The 26,651-nt window shown below is 42.6% G+C and overlaps 1 protein-coding gene across 1 annotated transcript in view; it reads right to left on the minus strand.

Moving 5' to 3' along the window:
* Window positions 1–1,264: 1,264 nt before the first annotated feature.
* Window positions 1,265–26,651, minus strand: part of pld1a (phospholipase D1a) — a 33,822-nt gene continuing 8,435 nt past the window's right edge. The window contains exons 2-26 of the mRNA XM_084569424.1: window positions 23,474–23,677; window positions 22,780–22,949; window positions 22,475–22,617; window positions 21,270–21,381; window positions 20,985–21,050; window positions 20,261–20,319; window positions 20,028–20,120; window positions 18,625–18,777; window positions 18,157–18,306; window positions 17,308–17,391; window positions 14,590–14,671; window positions 13,502–13,612; window positions 13,208–13,393; window positions 11,598–11,811; window positions 11,342–11,470; window positions 11,097–11,215; window positions 10,662–10,775; window positions 9,488–9,598; window positions 8,577–8,665; window positions 8,348–8,461; window positions 7,808–7,857; window positions 7,585–7,719; window positions 6,502–6,655; window positions 6,209–6,326; window positions 1,265–4,618 (exon numbers count right to left, since the gene is read on the minus strand). Coding sequence (XP_084425550.1) covers window positions 4,394–4,618; window positions 6,209–6,326; window positions 6,502–6,655; window positions 7,585–7,719; window positions 7,808–7,857; window positions 8,348–8,461; window positions 8,577–8,665; window positions 9,488–9,598; window positions 10,662–10,775; window positions 11,097–11,215; window positions 11,342–11,470; window positions 11,598–11,811; window positions 13,208–13,393; window positions 13,502–13,612; window positions 14,590–14,671; window positions 17,308–17,391; window positions 18,157–18,306; window positions 18,625–18,777; window positions 20,028–20,120; window positions 20,261–20,319; window positions 20,985–21,050; window positions 21,270–21,381; window positions 22,475–22,617; window positions 22,780–22,949; window positions 23,474–23,645 — 3,153 coding nt within the window. The 5' untranslated portion in view covers window positions 23,646–23,677 and the 3' untranslated portion in view covers window positions 1,265–4,393. The remainder of the gene's footprint in view (window positions 4,619–6,208; window positions 6,327–6,501; window positions 6,656–7,584; window positions 7,720–7,807; window positions 7,858–8,347; window positions 8,462–8,576; window positions 8,666–9,487; window positions 9,599–10,661; window positions 10,776–11,096; window positions 11,216–11,341; window positions 11,471–11,597; window positions 11,812–13,207; window positions 13,394–13,501; window positions 13,613–14,589; window positions 14,672–17,307; window positions 17,392–18,156; window positions 18,307–18,624; window positions 18,778–20,027; window positions 20,121–20,260; window positions 20,320–20,984; window positions 21,051–21,269; window positions 21,382–22,474; window positions 22,618–22,779; window positions 22,950–23,473; window positions 23,678–26,651) is intronic.

Below are 26,651 nucleotides of genomic sequence, written 5' to 3' on the forward strand. Positions count from 1 at the left end.
AAAGATCCCACCAGAGCTGCAAAAGACAATATGCACTTGGATTCTCTGGTGGAAGAGAGACATTGAACTTGTGTTAAACTAATGCAGTGCCACATCTATCCCTCCCTACCTGTCAGATTTGGGTGAACATTAATCAAAAGTATTTTTTCTCAGTTGTTTGTCAAGTTTCTCTGATGAGTTTTAAAAGGCTTTAAATTATGCTTGCACAAACTACAGTATATTAATTTTCCAAGGAAGGGCGGAAAGCTTAGTGTTTAATTACCTCCATGTACAGTTATTTGTGGTAACGTAAGCTCTCAGGTGTAGGTCTCCTCCTTCTTTCTCGTCCTCCTTTGTGTAAGGCTCTATTAAGTTGTTTGTGCAGTTCCCGTGAATTTCCTTGTACTCCATGCCGTGACATCCACTGCAGTCAGAGAGCTGGTTGCATGAAATGATCATAAAACTGCCTTTTGATTGCTAACTATATGTCAACAGTCATCTATTACCTGGAGAGCTGTCGCCCGACGGTAGCTGGGATAGGCTCCAGCCCCCCGTGACCCTCCAGAGGACAATCACACCGACAAATATGTCACTAACATGAGGCCTGTGATCTAAAGGTCCAGTCCAAACATATTGGACCACATTCAGGTGCTGTTAAATATTCAGAAGGTAGAATTTCATATTAAGGGTTATTTATTCAGATCCCACCAGAGCTGCAAAAGACAATATGCACCTGGATTCTCTGGTGGAAGAGAGACGTTGAACTTGTGTTAAACTAGTGCAGTGCCACATTTATCCCTCCCTACCTGACGGATTTGGGTGAACATTAATCAAAAGTATTTGTTCTCAGCTGTCAGTGACAAGTTTCTCTGGTACCTGGGTCCCTGTTACGGCCGTAGGTGGAATGAGGGGAATTTAGGGACGGACACACGACGACTAAGGAAGTGGAGTCAGAATAAAAGGCACACTTAACCAGATTAACTTTACGGTCAAAGCAACTGAGAAATGCATTACACATACACAGCGGGAAAGCGTTGAACCATGTAGTTATGCTGTAGGGCGTTTCTGCACCTTTCTCATGGAATATGTTGCAGAATGGCTCAAAACTAACTGAGTTAATTTCATTGAGCACTTCTAAATGCAAACTTAAAAGTACTTGAGGCCAACAAATATGCACTTTTTTTATAATCTGCTTGTAAATTTTCTTTTCTTTGTCTTTTGTCTGCGTTTTAACTGTGTCGTTTTGTAACAGCATTCTGTATTTGCTGCTGCCTATCTCGGCCAGGACATCTCATTTGGATCTTTCTGGCGAAATAAAGGTTAAACAAAAAAATAAAAAAGATTTATTCCACACACACTACTGCTGTTATCCTTATTTTGAATGCGCTTGATAAAGGTTTAATTCCGGCTCCACCTAAGGAAGTACCACATTTGCATTCTTTTTTGATTTGCAACGGTATGAATAGCTGTGAAACTCTTCCTGGTTGTTATATAAAGACATGGCAATGACTGCGGGTTCATTCATGTGTACAACAACTTTCCACTGCCTGCTCAACAAAAGAGGCAGCAAAACAGAGTCACATTTTTTCCGATGCCGAAGGTCTGTTATATTATCACGGGCGGTGCACTGCCCCAGTCTAGATACCGTTGTGGTTTTTAAATAATCGTTTTTTTTGTGTGTGTGTTTGAGACTTTTGCTCCGATTTCAGTTTGATAAATTAACAGACAAATTATTTCATTCATTTGGTTGGTTTATTTCCAGATGAGTTGGGCACCATGGTAATTCCAACAATGAAACATTTGGGCAAGCTTCATAAAATTACTTTTTTGAGACTGGAGTAAAATAAAAATACTTAAACAAAGGGGAACACCTTTATATACAGAATACAAAGAGCACGAGCTATGTGTCAGGAAAGAGGATGTTTTTTTATTTTTCTATCATGCAAAATTCTCTTGAGATGTCACAATAGTGTCTCAGGATCCGTAGTGCTCTTTTTCTTCCTGTTCCCCAGAGAGGTTGAATTCATAGAACCCAAGTTACATTAGTAACCCCTGGTTTCTTTGTTCTCATAATCCTAGCAGCTCGGTTGTCTGTCGCTATGGTTGCTCCCCTTTTCAGCTCCGGAAAACAATCCTTGCTGGTTGGTTCATTGCTACCTCGTAATTACTCTGGTTTACTAAGAAATACAAAGATTTTATTAGCATTGACTGGCTTAATCAGCATCATGTGAACTTGTTTAGCAATGACGTGGATGTAACAATAACGGATTAATTTTTCTGGAAAGGTCCCACGTCGTAACTTGAATTTACTTCTGATGTTGTGACTGTTGACTGTGACAAACTGAAACTGTTGCAGGTAAGCAGAAGTGTACAAGGAAATTGTTACACTACTGCTGCCTGACCCCATTTCACAAGACAGGAATTATGACTCGTTAATCATCTTTGTTATGCAACTGACCAAAACACGTTTTCTTTCGGCTGCAGTCACGTCAAGATGTGAACTTACTCCAAGCACAAAGGCTAGAAAGCAAAAATTATTGTGCAGGAGAGTCGCCCTCCTTCATTTAAACACAGTGGGACGAGAGGAACAAAAATTCCAAAGATAGTTTTATTTTTTATTTGTTAGACATTTAAATTGTGCTGTGTTAAGTGAACAGATAAAAATTAGAAATATTTTCAACTGTACAAAAGAAAAATAATATATATTGTACATACAAAGAGTGGAAGAGAGCTGGGAGGCGGTTATGAAAAATAAACAAGAGGTGTAATTACAAATCTGCGACCGTCCGTACAGCCATGATATACATTTTGAAAACTGAAATGTTTAATTAAACAATGTTAAATGCGTCACCTTTCATAAATAATGCGAATACAGCATGGGTAAACGTTACTGGCAATATAACTTTCTTCATGGACCATATTGTTTCCAAGTATAAATGCCACGGCTAACATCTGTCAATCTCCTGGTCCCATTCAAGAAATCATCATTTCATTATCATATCCCATACAATGCATGCGCTGCAGACAGTGTCGGCGTCTGCTTCTGTTAAATAAATAAACATAAAAATAGTAATAATAAAAATAAAATATCCCAGTGATTCACGTGTTGGCTGGAACATAGAGATCGAAATAACTTTGTGGCCCGTGCGTGACTAATCTGAAGATCTCTGCCAAATTATCTAATTTGCGTTGTTCAGTCACACAATCCAAAAGAAATTCAAACCCGAGGGGTTCATTGGAAGTGTTCGTTGGTAGGGACACGTTATAAAATGCTGATATTTCCCTTCCGGGTAAAAAAGCTACCTAATTAAATCAGCTGGAACTCCCCAGAAACAGGAAATAAATGATTTTTAAACTTCATTTGAAAGCCACCGATGCCATTTGCATGCTACCTGGAATAATCACAGTTTTTATTTTCACTGTTTTCCAAAACTATTTCTTCACTTAACCCGAAACCTTACAGATTTTTATTTTTTTGACTGTTCAGCTGTCTTTCTGTTCAAAGAAGCTAGCACCATCTGGTGAGCAAAGAGGAAATGACTCCTTTAAACATCCAGTCTGATTGTCTCATCCATCAACTGGCACAAGCGTTTTAACTCTGATTTGATCTTAGCCAAAATAATTGCAAGAAACAGTACGACAGACTGGGTGGAATCAGGTTTGGTACCTGGCTTTTAGCTTAACCAGACTGCACCGATTGCAGAATCTTCAGGTCTAAAACAAATCTGTCACAAAACATTTATTTATTTTAATTTTTTGTTTTTTTCCAGAGACGGGATTGATACATGCATCATGGCGATCCTGTTAACGAGACTAGAGCATAGCTATTAAATCGTGCGAGTAAAGCGGCTTCTGTGCACGTCTCATCACGGCGACCACATTTTTTGATTTCTTTCACAAAACAGAATCTTCAAGATAAATCTGACGCCATCAGACAGTTTGACGAAAGCGGCGCACACGCGGGGGCTCAATGACTCTCACGCGAGGCTCAAGAACGGCGTACAGAGCACGGATGCACCTTACGAGCACACGTCACGAACGTCAGTGAATCACATGCACCTCTAATGTGAATGGGGATATTTGTTAGGCTCATCACAAAACTTTTCGAACTCTGGTCCCTTAGAAGTTCTTTTTCCACAGTCCGAAGGTCAAAGCATCCAAACTGATTTCTCTACAATTTGAATGTAGTCACGATGCAGTCACAACTGTTGTCCCCTAGTATGAAGACTTCTTCATCTGAAATATTAGTGCTTAACCTAACAAGCTGCAACTACTGATTAGTGTTTTCCAGTAGCAACAGATTCGAGAGATTTGTCAATGTCCAGCAGTCACAATCGAGCCAATAGAATCAAATCCTCATCTCCATCCAAGCTCCAGCTCCAACATTAAATATTCAACGATGGGTTCGCGTCCTTTATGTCCAAATCTCCGTCGGCACCATGGCTTCTTTCGTTCCAACGGAAGGCATGAGGTTCTCCTCGGACAAGAAGTCCAGGGGAAACTGGACCAGGAATCCTCGGATTTTGCGCAGCTCCTCCTGAGCACGGGCCTGGTCGCTCTGGGCCAAGCCTGGCTTGGACTGGTACCGCTCCAGCTCCGACATGTTTCGCACCAGGGACGAAGGAAGGCAACGGAACACCTGCAGCGACACACACATACAGTTTGTCTTAGCTCGGGCCTGATGGGCACTCTATTTTTGTTGTGTTTGAGATGTTATTTGATAAATCGGAGCTAAAGCGCTGATCAGTTACAAGATGGGCTGCGAATATTCAGGGTTCCCTGAGGATGAACCTGGCTTTGATGGAGAGATTCAGCTCAAGAGCACAACTCGTGTTGTCTCCAAACAGCCACTTAAAGGGGAACTACCGTTTTTCACAACCTGGACCTTATTTCTAGTATAGAATACGATCGTTTACTCACCCATATAACTTTTTTGTCATTTGTAGTCGTTCGGGAGATATTTAGATCTGCGTGTATCCATATAGTGGGAGTGACTGGGGCACCGAAATGCAGCCTCTAAATAACGCATCTGCCGCCAAACTCACCAATATTTTGTTATCGTACACTAGTGCTATGAATATACTGAATATTTTTTCCGATTCTGAGGTTGTGGACGAACCATAGCAGTAGCAAATTACGGGTAAATAAGGCAGATAATGCGTTATTTAGAGGCTGCGTTTCGGTGCCCCAGTCACTCCCACTATATGGATATACGCAGATCTAAATATCTATTGTAAAAAACAGTAGTTCCCCTTTAAGTGGAGATAAATCCATGTGATGAAGGAAGTAGTTGGAAAACACTTTCGACCCTACACTTTTCAATTTTCAATCATAAAACATTATAATAGAAACTAATTTTATCGAAATTGAAAATTTTTGCTCATTTTTACCCGGCATAAATATTACTCATTGAACTTAGTTTCACTAAATTTTTCTTGGTCTTCCATGCACCCCACTTCAGTTCTCTACCAGAGGGACCTGGTCTTTAGTTTGAGAACCACTATATTGAGGCAAAAAAGTCTCCTCAGACAAATCCTTGAAGAACAGAATTAGAATCATGAATTCACATAACGGTACTGCTAAAATCTCCATATAATCTTTTAGTCTTGTTGCATTAATAAGCACAAAAAAAAATAATGATGGTGTTCCAGTCTTATGTCAAGATCTTTGTTAAGTAATTCTAATTCTAGACGAACTTCTGCACAGTGCACTGTTTAGAGCTGCAGCGCAGAATTTTTGTCTGCACCCTCTGGCGTTGAGAGCACTTGCTCAGACACTGTTGTCATATGCATGCACTAATGCGCGCATATGACACATGCCTGCGGCCCCTTCTCTTCATTCAGCTCTCTCAAATGAGGAAACACCACACTGATGGTAATCTGTGCTTGTGCTCACCACTGATCACTTCCTTATTAAGGCTGCGGGCATCAAAAGAGATGGTGAAATCATACAACCTTAGCTACATCCGTAACTCTGTTTTTACGTATCGGTGTAGCCTGCCCCGCTTTGGTTGCTATGGTTGCTCCCATCTTCAGAAACGTGGCCACAGACAACACACTTACTACTCTGGAGAGATTTACCTCTCTGATTAGCTCAGTTAGCAAGGGACTGAATGTTGAGTTACCTGTCGAAACACTTAACTACCTTCCAGTCCATGTGCCAATTTCTCAAAGACATCAAGGTTTTTTTTTCCCCCTCTCCATGTTAATAATCAACGTGTCAGATATACCTTCTCGTAAATGGTCGCGTTGCGGCCGGCTGTAGTCATCCACACTTCCTTGTAGAAACGATCGCTGACGGGGTCGGACAGGTCGATGCTGGTGTCAGTGTGGCCTCCGAGGATGGTCCTGTTTAGAAAAAGAGCAGAGAGAGAGTCGGCTTGTGTTTAGGATCTAACCTATAGGGGAAGATGACAGGACAACTTAATTAAAACAATTAAATGCTTCCTGAGTAACAAAATGTTACTACAAATTCCCCATTATTCCCCTTTCCTCTCTTCCTCATGGAATCAAAGGCACACACTTGAAGCACTCGAGGCGTAGCTGGAGTGCGTAGGGTCCAGCTTCGTACTCCTGTCCATCCATCACCCCTGCAACCTTCTCCGAGTCCTGAACAATCACCGCCACTTCGCTGTCGCGTTTTCCCAGCATGCTTCTGTCGTTGATGTTAGCAGAACCTGCAACGAGCACGCAAAACACACAAACCAGATACCTTATTAAAGCTTAAGTGAAGAGAAGTGTAATGGAAATTTACTATATCCAGAAAAACAACTCCATATATGGCACTGTTGAACCTTGCACTACTTGTGCTTCCGCTGTTTAGACAAACCTATAAGTAGCTATTGCTAATTCTCCGAGCTCCGAGTCTCTCACTCTCTCTTCCTGCAATAAAACCGTAAAAGAAACTGAATGCATCCAGTCTCCGATATTTTTACCAGAATCTATCTCTGCACTGAAGGAACCTGAAGGCTTAATTCCACAACAGCTGCAAATGGAAAAGCCCTGATACATTTATTTACACTCACCTCACCTGATTATAGAAAAAAAGACAGTGGCCTTGAAATTAAATATAAGGAACATTTCCGAAATCAGCTTTTTGAGTTGTTTTTCTATTTGTTGATTGGCGTCTGGCGGCCCAGTGGCGTGGTGGTTAGCACTGATGCCTCTCCGGGTACTCCAGCTTCCTCCCACTGTCTAAAGACATGCTCCTTAGGTTCATTTGTGATAGACTGGGTGTACCCCGCCTCTCGCCCAATGACAGCTGGGACACCTTTGACCCTTCACAGGACAAGCGGTTACAGAAGATGAATGAACGAATGAATGATTGCCGCCTATGACAGGGTTGAGTTGCACCATATGCACCAGCAGGTGGTGCAACAGAGCCACGCAGAGCTCAACACATACTCAAACTGTATTATTATGCACATTTGTCAGCCGCACACGTGGCGGCAGAAAGACAAACGGAGCCAGATTTTTTTTAGCTTTCTCACATTTTGACGGTGTCGAGGCAAAGCCCGCTTCTAATAGCTGCTGCCGGAGACGGCAAAACTTAAAAAAAAAAAAAAAAAAGTGACAGAAGGCGAGACAAGACGAGAGACAGACTGACCGATGATGACTGTGTTGTCGTCAGCGATGAGCATCTTGCTGTGGACGTAGATGAGCTCTGTGACCAGGCGTCCCTCCAGCTCGGCGTGAGTGCGCAGGCCGGCGAAGGAGATGTAGTTCATCCACTGGTCGTCCACTGGTGAAACGGAGGAAACGAAATGAGCCCTTTGACCTTAACACAGGGGATCAAAACACTTGGTTCGACAGTCTGTTCTTGGACTTACTTTCCTTCTTCAGCTGGGAGATGATGGAGTGTTCTCCTCTGATCATGGTTCTGAAAAGACAAGAAGTTTAATCTCATCAAAAAGTATGTACAGCAACCAAACAGACTTGAATCGACCTGCGAGAAATAAAATACAATGTACACCAATCCGCCACAACATTATGACAGGTGAAGTGAATAACACTGACCACCTTGTGACAATTCAATGTTCTGCTGGGAAACTTTTGGACCTGACATTCATTTGTGTGGATGTTACTTAGACATATAGCACCCACCTAGACCAGACCAGGCACAAAAACATGACAAACAGCACAAGGTGTTTGCCTGGCCTCCATATTCACTAGATCCCAAATTGATCAAGTATCTGTGGAACCTCCCCTTTGGAGGCGCACACACAATATAAGGCAGGCGGTCATAGTGTTATGCCTGATGGCTGTATATACATTAATATATTCCCAATGAGACTTCCACATCTGCTTTCGCGTGTCCATTTCCTCTTTCAATACCAAACTCAGTGTTACTGAAGAGTCATGTGGTGCACCTGTAGTTGAAGTGCATGACAGCCTGGATGGCGTTCCCTCCCCCTGTGGTGATGTCTCCCTCGAAGCCAGGAAGCAGAGGAGTGACCACATAGACACGATACTTCTTACCCTCCCTGAAAGCAAACATACGTTGTTTATATATATGTATAGGAGCAAGACTTTTAGCTTTGTGAGAGGGAGGGGGAGACGCGTGAAACGCGATAAATGGTGTAAAACAAAGGGTCGTACTTGTGGGCCCTGATGATCCTTTCAATGATGGCATCTCCGACCTTGTTGTAGACCATCTTGTTGTCGGCACAGCTGATGAAAAACTGATTCTGAGGGAGGCGAAAGGGAGGAACAATTCACACCCAAAGATATAACGTTAAAATGTCGCGGTTTGTCTCCACAATTCGTACTTTAATGTCTGAGAGTACACTCATCACCGACGTATAATATCACAATCACTGGCATCAAATTCGTTTCCAGCAGAGCTACCTCATTACTGGCATTATCTACAAACCTCTGAGGAGTTCTCATTAGTATTTTTTTTTTATTTTTATTTTTTTGAAGTGCCGCCAAATGAACACAAAGGAACTTCAGAAAAGAAGAATAAATGGGGAATGCTTGGAGGTTTGACGGTGGCGCTCTTTGAGAGGGAAAGTTCAAAAGAGAGAGAGGGGGGAGAAAAAAAAAGATCCAAGGCATTCTTCTGACAAAGCGTGGAAAGGCCTTTATTCAGACGGGCCGTTTCATGAATGATGATGATGTGAAACGTCGACGCGGTCGGACCCCACATGTAGAAGCGCAAACAGAATTCTTCGTTGGTTTAATTCACAGTGTACAACTGAGTAGATGCCAGATGGCTGCAAACCAGGGGCCAATAAACTGACGGGTAATAAATACAGCATGCCCAACAGCAGACGTCTCTTTAAATTCTAACAACAACAACAACAAAGATAAAAATCATGTTAAATCAAACAGACTACAAAAAACTCTCTGGGTTCAGACAACCTTGTGGCTGAAGGCCTATAAACCATTCAGGGTGATGATCAATTCTAATTATTATTGCAGAGAGAAACCTTTTTTAGATAAATAAATAATAAATAACACAGGGCAAGAAGATTTATATTCCCAGCCTGGCCTCATTGTGCGTTTACCTCTATGTAGATGTAGTGTTTGCTCTTGGCGATGACCTGGACGTAGGCAGTGTGGATGGACTCCTCGTGGTATTTAATTCCCGCCGACCAATCTGCCGCTGACCGCAACACCTTACACAAACAGACGCTTGGTTATGACAGCGGCACATTTGAAGCTGCATCTTAAAGCTGTGGGTTTCATTCATTGCAGTGTACGTTAATACCGTAAGGACTACATGTAGGAGAAAATGATCTGGATTGCCAATTAAGCCCGAGCAGTTGTCGCAGCGTTCCTTGCCAAGCGCGGTTTATTCTGCATTCTGGGAGTTATTGGCATGGTGTGAAAATGCAATAATGAGAGCATAGAAGTGAAAATAAAACTATTTGTTGCACAAGCAAATACGTGTCAGGACAAGGCGCTGATGAAAAGCTGCTTAATCTCCGATCTATATACACCGATCAGGCGTAACACACACAAAAACAATTTAGGAACAACTAAAAAAAACATGAAGAACAGAACAAAGTGTTGACCTGGCCTCCAAATTCACTAGATCCCAAACTGATCAAGTGTCTGTGGGATGATCCACAGAGGTCCCTCCCCTCAAAGGCCCCCCACTAACAACATCTGGTTGCCAGACACCACAGGACACCCTCAGAAGGCCCATGTCCATTCTCTGATGAGTCACAACTGGGAGATCTACACAATATTAGGAAGGTGGCTTAAAATGTTATGCCTGATAGGTGTATATTTACATATATAATCTGTACATTTATGCATTCAAATAACCTAATTTCACACACGCTTTCCAAAGTACAATCAGGGATAGTCAAAATAGACACTTAAGGAACGGTTGTGCTTCGTGTTCACTCAAAAGACCTGCAGACATATTCGACAGGATCTTCATGCACTTTCACCCGGAAGTCGGTTTCATCCGTTTGAAAACTGTCAATACTAGTTTACTTTCTGGCTCACAGAGTTTTAAAGTGTTTCAGCAATGCTTGGCTGCAGACTTGGATGTGGAAGATGCAGGTTTGTCCCACGCGTGCTCTTGTGTTTTCTCTTTTATTTTCCAGACAGTCTGATTCATTGTTGGCTTTTTTTCCTCCCATTTAGTAGAAATGCAACTCCTGTGATACTGTGTCGTCTCTGTGCAAGTTAAAAAAAAAAAAAAAAGAAAAGCTGCTGTTTGCTTACCTGCACTTTGGCATTCACACTGTCGGGAACTTGGTATCGTATCTCGTCGGCCGTGGAGTGAGACTTGGGCAGCAGGAATGGGTAGGACAGAGAGCGATACTTTGGTTTCATGATCTGGGGGAGAGACGGTTGGGTGAATATACAGCACACAGAGAAAAGGAGGACAGGGAAGGAAAACAGGAGCGCTGGAGGAAATGTCGGTGCCATGGAAAGCATGAGTGTGAGGATTAGGGTGGTTTTTTCCACTCTTCCAGCCAAACATTTCCTGTAATGTAGGCAGCTTAGTGTTTGTTGTCCAGTTTTGTTTTTATACTGACTTCCCCCAACTTAAGGTTAGTTTGCTGCTACTTGCTAACTATGCCTCAGAGATAGTATTAACTTCTTATCCTGCTCTATGGCCCCGTGTGGTGTGTGTTTCTGGGCAAGTTTCAGTGCCTTGGTGAAGTTCCAGCGCTGGATGAAGTGTCTCGCCACGTCTCGGGCGCCCCTGCCGTGGACCACTGAGGCGATGTCATGCCAAGGCATCCTGGGAGTTGTGTACCTGTCAATGAAGTCTGCAAAGAGTGGAACAGACCCAGTAAAAGATCAAATTACCCTGGTATTAAATTAGTATTAAGGTTGTGACAACATATTAAAAGGAGGGAGCTTTTCAGACAAAATGAAAAGAGTGAGTGTCTGACCATCGAAAGGTTTCTCCAGCTGGATCCAGTCCTTGTAGACAAAGTTGCAGTAGTCCTTCCCATGCCAGAAGCGAGTGTTTCCCTGCAACTCCCCCACGCCTGTCTTCAGACTTCGCACTGAGCCGCTCCCTGCACATGCACAAAATGACAAGCATTAAAGTGAAAATGAGTCATACTCAACCCCCTGGAGCATGTTTTTGGCAAAGCAGAGCAGCATAAATCCACATAAATATTTTCCTCACACTTCCTAACATACCTGCGCTGTCAACGCTGTCTACGCTGTCCACGTGCTGCAGAGTGTGTTTGTGCAGGTGCCTGTACAGGCTGAAGCGAGCCATCCTGTTGCGGCCGATTCCCTTCAGCTTGGGTAATTCCACCGGATCTTCGGGCGGCGTCCCTCGTCCGTTGCTCTGAGAGACTCCGTCGACGGAGGACACGCCCCTATTGGAAGGAGCGTTGTTGTGGCCAGCCTGGGGGGGGAAAACAAACATCATATAATGGGTATTGGACACACCTAAATAAAATGAGGTGTGTCCAGTGCGCAATGGAGCCATTTCATCTGAATGAAACAACGCAGCAATAAACCACTGTGGTGTTGCCGGTATTTAATCCACCCCCATAAATAAAGTGGAAGGTAGGAGTGTTGCAGTGGACGTGGGTTTATTAAAATCAGAAAGATTTATTCCCTCTGAGAGCACATCCAGATTGTCATGTCTAAAAAGTTTGGGACTCTCACAAAACATTGCATAGCTCAATTAAAGGTATACACCGATCAGGCATAACATTATGACCACCTTCCTAATATTGTGTAGGTCTCCCCTGTGCCTCCAAAACAGTTGGGACTCATCGGAGAACGGACATGGGCCTCCTGAGGGTGTCCTGTGGTGTCTGGCAACAGGATGTTGTAAGTGGGGGGCCTTTGGGTCCTATGGGTTGAAGGGAGGGGCTCATCCAACAGATACTTGATCAGTTTTGGATCTAGTGAATTTGGAGGCCAGGTCAACACCTTGTGATGTTCTTCATGTTTTGTTCCTAAACCGTTTTTGCCTGTGTCAGGCTGCATCCTGCAGGGGGTGGCTGCTGCCATCAAGGAGTGTCATTGCTATGGAGCGGGGGTGCCTGGTCTGGTCTAGGTGGGTGCTACATGTCTAAGTAACATCCACATGAATGAATGCCAGGTCCAAAAGATTCCCGACAGAACACTGAATTGTCACAAGATGGTTATTTACTTTTCCTGTCCGTGGTCATAATGTTGTGGCTGATCGGTGCATGTTATTCATGTGGTAAATATACACTATTATGCGCCATTCCTGCACTTACTGGAAGAAGCACAGTTGTTCTGAGTTATTATATTTAATTAAAAGATTTTTAGCAGCTGTAAAAGGGCTGTAAAAATAATCATATTTTAGCTAAATAAACAGCATTAAAACATCGGGTCAAAGATCAAAACGTCAATGCAGAAGTGATGGTGATAAACCACATCATTAGCATTTTATGTATGTATTTTATTTGAGTGGTAATCCACTCTGTAGTTGTTGAGATATGCTGCTCTGCTCTCTTGTTAAATAAATATATTGACTTTACGTAGCTGTGCATAACAATGTGTGTCACACATACAGAAAGGTTTACTCGGCAGCTGGCGGCGTGACAGAGTTTACTCCTTACGCTCCAATATTGATGCACTCAGGCTGCCACTGATGATAAATACTGCTGCCTCTTCACTCCCCGTGTGCAACTGTGTGTAAAAAGAAACGCTTGGCTCAATTTCCTCCTCCCTCATCTCATCTCCGAGAGGTGAGAACCCGCGTTTATTGCCTATAAATCCCGAAGCGAGCACGGGACGTTTTAATTAGCCGTGTGTCCGACCTGCTCCAGGGCCACGGAGCGCGTCACGCTGCCCACGTCCGTCAGCCGGTGCTCTCTGTCATCCCAGCGCCCGTACGCCAGGTCGATCCCGCCCACGAAGGCCACGGATTGGTCGATGACGATGATCTTCTCGTGGTGAGCCCACAGATAGACGGAGGAGGAGACGTGGTCTGGATGACGCATCACCTGGACCACAACACACACTGTTATATACAGTAAATTCAAATGCAAGAGTCTTTTTGGATTATATGATTACTGATTAACGTGGGAAATACCCATAACCCCTTTAATTACCTTGATGTTGGGGTGCAGGTGCATCAGTGTCCTTTTGCTGTAACCTGAGTTGATGCCCAGGGCGAGCTCAACCTCCTTATACAACATGACGAAGATTTTTACTCCCTGTTGCTGTGGAGACACAAAAAAACATTTGGCTTTTCAGATGATTCATCCATTGCAAGACACCGACAATGCTTTCTGAGACGGAATCAGTGAAGACGTATATTGAACAAACTTGCAACGAGACAATACATCAGAGACTCTGCATGATACTATCGATCTTTTTTGCCGATTATCAATCTTACCTGTAACTATGGTGACTGTGTGCTTTACTGAGATGCATGTATGAGCTCACCTGCTTGTTTCTGTCTCTTCCTTTTAACCCCTTTAACCCCTTCTCTTCTGTCCCATTTCCCTCTTTTGTTTCTGTCTTTCTACCCAGCTGACGGTTGCCCCGATCTACCAGAGGCCACCACTAGACGAAGTGGTGGAAGAATAGCTTTGTGTATAGCAATCAGGCATGACATTATGTTCCTAATATTGTGTAGGTCTCCCATGTGCATCCAAAACAGTTTTGACTCATCAGAGAATGGACATGGGCCTTCTGAGGGTGTCCTGTAGTGTCTGTGGGTTGAGGGGAAGGGCCAATGTGGATCATCCCACAGATCCGTGATCAGCTTGGGATCTAGAGAATTCAGAGGCCAGGTCAGCGCCTTGTGCTGTGTATGATATTTTGAGTTGTTCCTAAAGCGTTTTTGCGTGTGTACCTGTGTCAGGCTGCATCCAGCTGGGGATGACTGCTACCATCAAGGAGTGTCATTACTATGGGGTGGGGGTGCCTGGTCTAGTCTAGGTGGGTGCTACATGTCTAAGCAACATCCACAGGAATGAACGCCAGGTCCAAAAGTTTCCCAGCAGAACACTGAATTGTCACAAGATGGTTGATGTTATTTACTTCTCAGGTCAAGGTGGTTTTAATGTTATGCCTGATCGGTGTGAGCGACCTAATGATTTAAAGCCTGCTTTCATTTTGTTGAAAAGTGGAAAAATCTAATTCGTATTTTAGGACTTATTTCCACTGTGAATCATCCACATTGTCCACTTACTGCTTTGCGCTTGAGAATACAGTCCAGCCTCCACCTGTTGCCCTCGACAACAGGTCTCTTCAGGAAGATCTCTGGACTCAGCCTGACAAAAAGACAGACACAGAAATTTAACAAAGAGACATCAGTAAAGGCAGAAAAGCTGCGTTTACCGTCACCAATCACAGCCAGTAACCCATCTCTACATACAGTATGGCAGACATGACATAATGATATAGTCTCATGAGTCATTCTCGCTGGCATCCTGAGCTTACAGGTCTACAATACCATTGGCTCACATTACACAGGCTGACACCTCATTGGTAAAGACCATAAGCCGAGTGATTACAGGCTCGGAGCGCAGGGATTTTTCAGCCACGTCAAACAGTTGCACATTCGTCTCTGAGGAACTAGAAGCTATTACATCTGAAATTACAAGGGCAAGGATATTATAACAGTCAGGGGAGACGAACACATATTTCCCTTTAGAAAAGGCACAAAACTATTCGGTGAGCCAGAGCACAAATGAGACGCAGGCGAAATAAAGTTTCTTTAATACAAAACGCAGTCAAGTGGATTGTTTTTCATATTAGATTTGCATCTTTGCAGCAAGTCTTATCGGGTTATTTCACACTTGGGGTGTAATTGTGAATAGTGACTGACACTGACAGCATTTGTTTTTACATGAGACAAGATTGCTTACTTCTTCTTTTTTTGCTTTTTTTTTTATGTGAAGAAAATGTCTTCACTTCGAGTAAGGAGGACACCCTCTTTACTCGCATTAGACGCCCAAAAGCGCACACAATTCTCAGGTGGCGAACATGAGAGGTGAAAAAAGAAGAGGCAGGGAAAGACAAAAGAGATGTGGCGGACGAGTAATCAGAAGCGGAGAGTGCATCTTTTCTGTCAGTGTATTTCTATTTTTGGTGTAAGGCTGTAATTAGAGCCCGTACCCTGCCTTGGCTCTCTGGCAGGCAAGGGCTTGTGGGTAATATATAGTGTAATGTGTTACAGCATGTACTACACTAACTGGTGTCAGGGTGTCAAGTTGTTTCCTCATCCTCTGGAAGCAGTGTGGTGGCCCGTGACCCTTTGTTGCTACATTTTAGAACCATTTTCCCATAGATGCAAAGTATATACAGTAGATGTTTGATTTATATGCACCAGTAAATGCTTATTAGGAAAAGTGAGAAGTTATAAAAGAAAACGTAGGCGGATATAAAGTGCCACAAAAATTCCAAAGCTAGAACCGAAACAAAAAAAATGTTATTCATGCTATTGTGATGGTTATATTCAATGCTGGGTGTTGCAGCATAAAGAAAGGAGTAGTCAAGCTGGAATGGTTCATTTCCACGTGAGGTAGATCGCCGTGGTAACCAATGCTACACAGCATATAAAGGGGATCAGTTCGAAGGATCAAATCAGAACGTGTCAACTAACCGATCAGATCGGATCAGATCGGGAATTTACAATAACGTAAACAGAAATTAAGAGTAATCATTTAGGTTTAAAGGAGGAATTTTGATCAACAGAAAGACAATTAACTTTTTATTAGACAAAATTGTAGAGAGAAAGAAACTGCAGAAAGCTCAAGACTCTGGATCTTCTTATTTCCCTTTTTACTGACAGATGGTTTATTCTCTGTCGGTGCACTGCGCATCAGTATTTTACTGCATTCACTTTGAGCTATTAACATGTTGAAGATGTCAGCCATATTTAAATATGCCAACAATGTAAATCCAACACTTACTTACCATTCATTTTTATAGCTGAATTTCTTTTTTCTCATCATGCTTCTTAAGCAATATAACCGCTAAGCTCGAACATATATCTTCATGCATGTTAGTCTATCGCAACTTCCCCTAAGCCAGCAGTGGTTCTCACGGTGTTCTTTTCTAACTATGAGCTCTCTCGACTGTTCAGAGACGCACTGTAGTGATGGGACGTCCGGCGCTTTTCAAAGATTCGGCTCGGTTGGCTCGGCTCCCTCAGAAGAGCCGCCTCTTATGGCTCCCGGATGGCTCTTCATTTAGTATCATTCAGAGCCTTCTATTTTAGCGCAATTTAGCCATTATGAATGGTTTGTGTGTTGCGTTAAAAGCCCTTAAAAGCCTTATTTTTATGCATTTTTTTCAGTTCCTATTGTTTAACATTTTAATCAAACCTTTAAATGAACTGAAAACAGAACGAAAGCAAACTAATCAAATAAATAAAGGCCAAAGTCTTAGCATTAAGACACTTTAGATAGAAGTATTTAGTGCAGGTTGGCATTCAGAAATACCACCGGCTCCCCTTCCTTCTTTCACGTAATGGTATGATCCTAGTCTGTCCTCGAATGTGACTGGCCGCATGGTGTGCCATAAAAATGAAGTCCGGCCCTTGCCTGTGTGAATTCTCAGTAGAGCTGAAAAAGAGTGGCTAAAGATCTGATGGGAGTCGGCTCTTCTCGTTCACTATAAAGAGTCGGCTCCCAGTGACGGCTCGTTCGCGTACGACACATCGACACTGTACCAGAATATACAGAAGCAGACCAGCCAGATGAATTAACGCCCTGTTATCTAGAATTACCAGCTTGACTCAATGAAAGGAGGGGCACCGATAGAAATAATAAAATCTGTCTGTGCTTATGTTCTATCAGGTTTGGAAAAAGCCGAGGCCGCGTCAGATGCAAGAAGACTTTTACCAGACGCACCTTCTAAAAACAAAAGAATTTGACATCTGGCATGCTGGCTGAAAACTCACCACCAGTCAGTGATGAAGATTTCCTCTTTCGCCTCCTCCAAAGCATTAGCCACATCCTCCATGTAGGTTTTCCCATTCACGTACCTGCAAAGAAAGGTGGTTACTGACTGAGCTGTGAAAAATCAGACATGCCCTTACATGCTCTCGTCTTGATACATTCACAGCCACACCAAAAAAATTTAAACAAGCATGCAGTATGCAAAGTGTCTCTAACACTTCTCAAACTACTTCTGTCTTTTTAATGCACTCTGTCTGATCGCAGCTTGCCTCAAAAGAAACCACAAATAAGGCATCAGCGGAATGAGCAAAAAACAAAGAGAGACTACATGTTACTTCCCTGACACTCATTACTCAGTAACACTATGGCACGTTCGTTCAAGACTACACCCAAAGCTGTGTCATCGTGACTTAAGGGTTCCTCAGACAATATTTTTCCGCCCGTTCACCGCACACTTTTCTTTCAGGTTCCGCATTGAGACAGGGCATTGACATTATCACACGGATGATTCAATATCACAGAATCTGCCCGCTGAGGGGGAGAGAAGGCAAGTAAAGAAAGCAAGAAATGGTCATGCAGCCAAAAAAAATAATAAAAAAGAGAGAGTTGACTGCTCAGTGCTTCTCGTGCATTTCCATAGTTACCAGTGAAAGATTAGGAGATGGAGGCAGAGAGGATATGCTGAAAACGTGTCTTATTTTTTTTTTTTTGTGCCAATTTCTTGTACAGAACATTCTGTACTACATTGCAAATGTAGAATACTGTACGTCCGTGAGAGGTTTTATTTTTTTACCAAATGCTTTCCAAGCACACGTTAACGTTAGTGTTAGCAGCAGCTCCAAAAAGTTTACCATTTGGCGGGGACGTTTTCTTGCTCCTGCGCGAACGACCCGAAGCGGTGGTCTCTGAGGAAAGCCTTCCCGTGGCTCCTCACGAAGCTCTCGATGCTCTGGCCCCACCAGCGCGCGTGCCTGAAGCTGCTGCACTTGAACACGAGGGTCCTGAGGAACACGGTACGCAGAAGCAGACAGTTGCATGTGTTGAATTTATCTGCACACACTCATTTTAGTTTAGTTTCTAATAATGATTCCTAAAATTACATCAGCCACAGGAAACAGATTAAGATATTGGCCTTCACTTGAAACCTACAGATAGATGCAACAGGCTTTTAGTGCGTAGAGAGTCATTTTTACATTAGGTAAAAAAAAATTTTGAAGCTGACTGAAGAATTTTAACAGCACGATATAATCAAAATAAATCACTCTGTGAATCCTTTACATTTGCGTTAAGCCACAACACACAAACTTGAGAAAGGTCACCTGGAGAGACTATCAATCCGGACTCCATGTTTGGTTTCTGTGTCTTTGGAGTCCATTTTGATGGTGAATTCTTTATCCACCAGCAGCACGAAGGAGATCGCCCCCGAGTCCGGCTTCATGTACAGCAAGCACGAGTCCTTCACAACGAGCCACCTGCAGAGAACACACAAAGTCGCGTCCATCATCACCGTCGTAAAGATTCACCATCTTTGCATCTATGTAAATTATTATTATTATTATTTTTTTAATCTTTCAACTTCTTATAGTTCGTGCTTCGAGGAAAAGGGTGTGGGAAGAAAATCATCATAAGTGTGTAGGTGGATGGGCAGAGCGTTTCAAACGTGTGGGATTTTTTTTTTGTTGTTGTTGTCTTTGGAAAATGACAATATAAACTGCTCACATAATAATTTGGCTGAGATAAAGAGGAGGAACAAAAACAGAAGAAGAGAGAATGAAGGCTAACTACAAAAACTAGAAAACGTATTACGTAATTGTATTTTTTATTTTTTTTTTTAAATATGTAACGATAGGCCGCTGTACTTTGACACCCACACTCTGACAGCCTCCTGCCAAAGATTTGTTCATGCATGTTCAATTTCCAACGCAGCTACATTTTATAAAAGTTGGCAGTTTCAGAAAGGAAATAATAAGCTCTTCTTGTGTGACATGAAGGAGACGCGCTAATTAACTGTAGCAGCAAAGTAGAAGCAAAAAGATTTAAATAAACTCAAACTGCTTAGTTACGAGAGGGGAAAAACAGTCAAGATGTCCAGTGATGTGAACCACATTATCATGGCAACTAAAACAGTGGGAGGGAGAAGAAAAGATGCACAGAGAGATACACCGATCGGGCATAACATTATGACCACCTTCCTGATATTGTGTAAGTCTCCCTTGTGCCCCAAAACAGTTCATGAGTATGGACATGGGCCTTCTGAGGGTGTTCTGTGGGGGCCTTTGGGTCCTACGGGTTGAGGGGAGGGGCCTCTGTGGATCATCCCACAGACACTTGATCAGTTTGGGATCTAGTGAATTTGGAGGCCAGGTCAACACCTTGTGCTGTTCTTCTTGTTTTTTTGAGTTTATTTATTTTATTATTTCAGGACAATGCACATTAATGAACATATACAAAGTACATGTAAATGTGCCAGATTATAGCCCAAGGGGTTCCTAAACTGTTTTTGGCTGCTGCCATCAAGGAGTGTCACTGCTATGGGGTGGGGGTGCTTGATCTGGTCTAAGTGGGTGCTACATGTCTAACACAAATGAATGCCAAGTCCAAAGGTTTCACAGCAGAACACTAAATTGTCACAAGATGGTCAATGTTATTTACTTCTCCTGTCAGTGGTTTTAATGTTGCGGCTGATCGGTGCAGATAAAGAGACAGAGCTACACTCACACACCGTTTGGACCAGCGATAGCAGGCCTTGCCCTGACCACAGCAGTTCATTCCAGGGATACGATGACCGCCCGAGCGCTTGTGGATCATCCCTTCTCTGGAAGAAACAGAACGAGAAAAAAATACTTCCTAAAAGAACAGCTCAGACACGGGATTTTGACTCTGATCCCCTACACACAGGGCGGGAATGGAAAAAGCCATTCAAAAAAAAAAAAAAAGAAAAGCGAGAACACTCACAGTCCTTTGGGGCCCAGGTCATGAATGAACGACAGCTGGCTGACGTCGATGAACTCCATCTGAGAAGACGGGAAGAGAGAACAAGAGGCTTCACACGCAGATTGTGAAACGCACCGAGCACTGAACTGAGCTGTTATTGCCACACACCTGGCGGTGATGTGACTCAGCTTTAATTGTGGGCTGTCGCCTCAGATACCAACTTGATGCGCCCAAACGTATTAGTATTAGCAGGCATGATGCAACGCTCTGTTTTAGGGCTAGTTTAACCATCATTTTAAAGTAAGTAATGGCAGCAGAAGCACATTTGGTAACATCGCAAACATAGAGTAGCCAGTCAGCAAATGAAGTCATACGTCTAATAAAAATGCAAATAAATAAATTTTGTTTTATCTGTAATTTCCAGAAAAAAAGAAATGTACACTGACAAAAAAACATTTCATTCAGGACCTTTAGCACATATGAGGTCATACTCAAAATAGCCTAAAGAAGCAGTAAGGCTTAAATTATCTGCGTCTGTCAACATAAAACAGGTTTAATCCTTTGGGTAAACACATTAACAATCTGTGTCAACACTCACCGATCCAGCATGGGGTCAGAGAATATCAATATGCAGAAAAAACACGGTGCTTCTCAGGCATCCGTGGTGTTATTAGTAAAAACCTGAACTTTAACGTAACTGACAGGCAGTCATTGTGATGTTGCGTTGCTTCACATGATTACTCACAGTGTGGTGGTATTTGCGGTACATGGCCATCCTCAGCAGCTTGTTCAAATAGTCTTCTAATTGCCTCTGTAGAAACACATATACTATATTTTTGGCCTCTGTGAGTGAAACATGCATATAAACGGTAACATGCACAGGAACACACACACACACACACATTCAGACAGTGTTTTAGAGGATACATTTGCTGGCAGGGGAGTTAAGAGCCATGGCAACAAGAAGTGAGTGCCAGAAAAGCTCCTCGCGAGGTAGGAGTCAATTTTGCTGGCCAGAGCCTGGACGTACCCTCCTGCTGGAGACCTGCTCTTCTCGCGCCAGCTCGTCCCCGCTACAACTGGGCAGGGAGGGCATCTCCCTCACCTCGCTCTTCCTCACCGTCCTCCTCCTCACCGTGTGGCTGAAACACAGAAAGTTGACACAAGTAATTTAAATCTGCATGTTGTCCTTAAACTTTTAGGTTCAATCATTTCTGAATACCTCTCGTTCAACAGGTATTTCGAGAAGACTGACTCAGTCTCATATTATTGCAGCCAGGAATGCTGACAAAGATGACACTAATTTATCTAACAATGGAGGGATTATTATATATCCATCCCAAAAAACAAAATTGAGTCAGCATTGCAGCAAAGAGAGAGAAAAAAAACAGAGTTGGACAAATTCTATTAAAATCTGAGTAAAGGATTCGACTGGGTTCAGAGCAAGGGAGAGTTATAGACTGAGGGACAGAAACACACACACACAAAATAATGGGAAAAGAGCGATCAATAAAACGACAACAAAGAAAGCTAATTCAAATGTCAAAGTGCCATTAATCTTGTTTCTCTACGAACCATGAAAATGTTCATAAAAACAAAAAAAAAAAAGAAAGGGAACCACCGAATGGGATGGTTTTTGGGAAAATGTGCTCATTCGCTCTCTCGCCAAGAGTCAGAAGAAGAAGAAGAAGAAGAAAACCCTTTTTCTGTTTTGTTTGTGTGGTAACTATGAAGCAGCAGATGGTTTGTTATCTCAGTTTAGAATACAAACTGAATCCGGGGAGAGTCCAGAGTTTAAGAAGTCCACCCACTCACCACTGCCAGCGCACACATTTATTGTTTTTACATCTCTGTTAGTAAGTGGATTTTAATGAATAGCATTGAGGGCTGTCAGTGGAATACAGAATTTGTTAAGCTAAGCTAATGGTCGGCTAGCTCTGGTTCCAAAGTGATATCTTCTTAGAAGTTATCATACTTGAATCTAAAGTACAGATATGCCAATGAATGTGTGCAGAACACGGAGACTCATCTTGTATTTGGGGCCAAAAAGCTGTCAAAAACTTGAAATTCTAGCACTAAAAGTGGTTTGAGGCCACTCACGTACGCCAGCTCTTCTGAAACGTGTCAATAGCAAACACCCATTTGCATTGTTGTATGCACATGTAAATGCCTTACGCCGTTTGTGTACACGTGCGTGGGAGTGTGAAAGCTTTGCGCGAGTAACGCAAACCCAACCTGCGTGTTGGCAGCGGTATCCTCATGAAGGTCTTGTACGTCCTGAGCTCCCTGTGCAGCTCCATGAAATGCTTCTCCTTCCTCTTGATCATCCAGGTAAACTCGCCGTGCTTCAGCTCGATCTTAAAAACCGCCGGCAGAGACTACAGACACACAACAGGGTGTTGACAACAATTAAAGTAAAGAAAAACAATAAAGGGAAGGGAAGATTTGAATAATTCTTGAGGCTTAAGGGCATTAATCGATGCTGAGCAGGAAGTTACAGCTAAAGAGTCATTATAATTGGATGTGTGCATGTGAAGTACCTTGTTGACGCTCCTGTGGTGCGACAAGTTGAAGCGGTCCTGTGCGGTGGTGAACCTCTCCACCTCCAGGATCCGAACGGTGATTGGCACAGTGGGGAGGTAGACCTTAGCGCTGTCCTCCCTGAAGCCCACCGTGGCGTACACCGCTGAAAATGGGATACGACAGTCCCCTAGGACAAAGAAAACCGAGGCGAGGGTGGTTAGTGTGATTTTTTTTTTTTTTTCTGTTCGTGCATGTAGGAGTTCCTCGGGGCTGCTTAGGAGCGAGTAGGCAGCGTTGCTGGAAAGTCGGCCTTTGTTCAAGAGTTTTGAGCTTTGTCAGTTAGCAGTGTGTTAGTGCCAATGTTCCTTTTTATTCTCCAATAAAGTTTGTGAAGTCCACCCTCATACTCACTGCACTCTTAGACGGCAGCTTGGAAGCTAAATGCATTAGTTGAAATTGACATGGACTTTCTTTCTTGGTCAATTATCCCAGATACCATGGAAAGGATTTTAAGATGAGAGTCACCGATTTATTGCTTTGGGCTTATGTGACTATATAAACTTGCTTATGAGTAATGAATTGAGTTCATAGTCTGACAAAATTCCCTGGAAGTTCATTCCTGTGAGGAGATAATCCTATGAGCTGGGCTGCTTATCACTGAAGCCCCTGACATTTGCAAGTTTTAAAGAGACAGACAATAAGGAGACGCACCTAGGTTTCCATCGTAGTCGGCCTCCTCTCCCTCCCCCATGTCCAGCTCTCTGGTATCCAGGCTTTCCACGAGTTCGGCCATGCTGATACCTCCGTCTGTGGTTGTTGTGTCAGAAACTTCAGAGCTCACCAGGTTGAGGCTACTGGTAGTAGGCTGAGCTTCACCCAGCATGCTTAGCAACCAGACCCCGGAGCAGGGCGCACCTAGAGGACGCAAGGCCAGTTTGAAGTGAGAAACACTTGAAGGCATTGTGGTCATGTGCTGAGGATTAAACTTAAACTTGCTGTAAGCTATGTTGACTGTCTCATGAGTGTGCACACACTCCCACAGAGAGAGTCAAGTCATTTAACTTTTGGCAAATGCTCTACGAGAGTCTTGTATTTGTTGTGGTTTAATGACCGTATGGGAACATTAACACGTTGGTCCAGAATCTCCCATAGGTGTCCAACTGGCTTGACATCTGATGAGTTAATAGGCCACAGCATTTGATTCATACAAACCTGTGATCTAAAGATGCACCAGTGTGGAAGGCCAGGACCAATAACTATGACCAGTAATTGGTCTATTTGTTGTGGCCAGGTGGTTGAAAATACTCCATTACAAGTAAATGCCCTGGCAGCAAAATGTTACTTAAAGGGGAACTACTGTTTTTCACAACCTGGACCTTATTTCTGGCATAAAATTATTATTTACTCACCCATATATACTTAGCGTATATCCATATAGTGGAAGTGAATGGGGCACCGAAACGCAGCCTCAAAATAACGCATTATCTGCCGCGAAACTCGTTCATTTCACCAATATTTTGTTATGATACGCTAGTGCTATTCCCCATTGAGTCCGGATTTACCTGTTATCTATTCACGGACAATCTACAGACCCCAGATGATGATAACAGGACTCAACGGGGAATAGCATTAGCATATCATAACAAAATGTTGGTGAAATGAATGAGTTTCGTGGCAGATAATGCGTTATTTAGAGGCCATGTTTCGGTGCCCCAGTCACTCCCACTATATGGATAAACACGGATCTAAATATCTGATAAACGACTCCAAATAACACCAAAGTTATATGGGTGAGTAAACGATCGTATTTTATGCCAGAAATAGGGTCCAGGTTGTAAAAAACAGTAGTTGCCCTTTAACTAAGGGCTGCTGTGACTGTGAAAATCATTACAGATGCATTCGTACGTAAGTAGGATTGTAGAGTTAGCTGTTTTATAACAGGTTGCTGATAATTTGCTTGATTATAACTCAATCTGATTGTTGGGTTTGTAAGAAATTCGGAAATTCAGTTTACTGCGTACATGTGTAGCTCAGTGCAGGACAATTAAAGTCTTCGATCTCACCCTGGGAACTTTGCCCTTCCAGATGAAACGGGATATTATCTTATCATCAGGGACACAAGTGGGTAAGGACCGAAACATTCTGTTGCCAAGACCTAGGGACAGGGAGGCCTATCTGCCCAGATCTTCCTTTATCAGTGAATTAATTATTACATAGTTTTTGAAGAATGACTCCGGCACGTACTTTGTTAATTTAACGCCTAGGTATTTAATGGAGGAAAAGTCCCAGTTGAACTTGTGCTTGTTTTTAAGTTGTAATGGTGACACAAAATTGAATGTCAGGGCTTGTGTTTTATCAACATTAAGGGTGTAGCCTGACAGGTTTTCATACGTCTGCAGGAAAGCCATTAGAGGGTCATAAGATCTAATAAGATTTTGAAAGAAAAACATTCATTTGTAAGGTAACAGATAATAAAAGCTGTCAAACAAATGCAGTTGAGTTTAAGGTGGAATTTTAAATTTAACCTTTACACTTGGGTAAATGTACAATCCTGAGACTGTATTCTATTTATTGGAACAATAACAATAATTTCATTCATTCATTTTCTTGCTCATTGACTAATAACATATTAATCACCAGTCATATTTTATGTGCTTATGTATAAAAAAACATATTTTATGTCTATGTTGTTAACATATATTTAAAATTTTATCCCAACACAATACCAGGCCTGTGTGTGTGTGTAGCACCGCACCAACTGTTTGTTTAAAGAATGACTGAATCCAAGGCTGAAGAAGTTCAAAGACCCCAAAATCAATCCTAAATATCACCACACCACCCTTCCTCTTCAGACCGTAAAAGTGACTGTAAATTCCCCTGGAAATCAATTTCAGATAAATCATCTGTGGTTTGTGACCTCAGCGTCACCCTGAAACTGGAATGGCGCAATCGTTCATGACAATTGTGACACACGCAACAAATGTCCAAAGAAATCAGATGATGTCCTCCACCCTGTCCAAATCAGGCGTGTAAATCATGATAGTGATGACTTATTACGTACTCATATCCCAGGGCTGAGCGTGTTGTCTTTGACACTCGGACAATGTCGAGCTTAATGATTGACTTTGAGATTGTTCTTCTTTTTTTCTTTTTTTTTTTCTCTCATCTCAGCTCTTGTGCCAGAAAAAACCAAACCATGAAAACCTGCTTCTATTTTAGGTTTACTCAGCCACCGCAATGCACAGTGAAAGATTTATATCACATTTTGATCATCTGCTGTATTATTAAAGTGAAGTCTGGTCTATCTGATGGTTTGAGGTTAAGGACTCAATGGACTTCATACATAAAAAGCCGACAATCTGATTTTGACACTTTCGTATTCAGTACTGAGTCAGATATTATCTTTCCTTGTTTAGTCTTTAGTCGTGCAAGGAAACGTACAACACACGCAGCAGTAGCTCTACAGCTCGGCCATGTTTTTTCCCTCAATCTTTGAAACACATATTTTCAGGATGCAGCAGGCTCGTGTGTGTCCTCATGTATTTACAGAGAAAATGTGCTCAGTTCTCTGTTTTTAGTTTCACTATGACTGCATGCAAACAATCCTTCAGAAACCTAAACCCGTTGAACCTGTTACACATGACGTTTCCCATGTGATCCCGTTCAAGCTTCTTTTTTTTCACTTCCAAGATTATCCGATTCTGCAAAATCTTGCATTCCTGAGAGGGAATACGTGGAGCTGCGGGAAATAGCGGCGCACTGGCTTGATCTGCATTTTGCCGCCTCGACCTTTTACGTCGCATGGAAAAATGCCTATGATTATACTCATAACATGCAATAACGCCGGACTTTGTGCTCAGTCAGTCCTCAGCTACCAAGTCTAGCCCAT

Source organism: Chelon labrosus (assembly GCF_963514085.1).
Source record: "Chelon labrosus genome assembly, chromosome: 20".
Taxonomy (NCBI): Eukaryota; Metazoa; Chordata; class Actinopteri; order Mugiliformes; family Mugilidae; genus Chelon; species Chelon labrosus.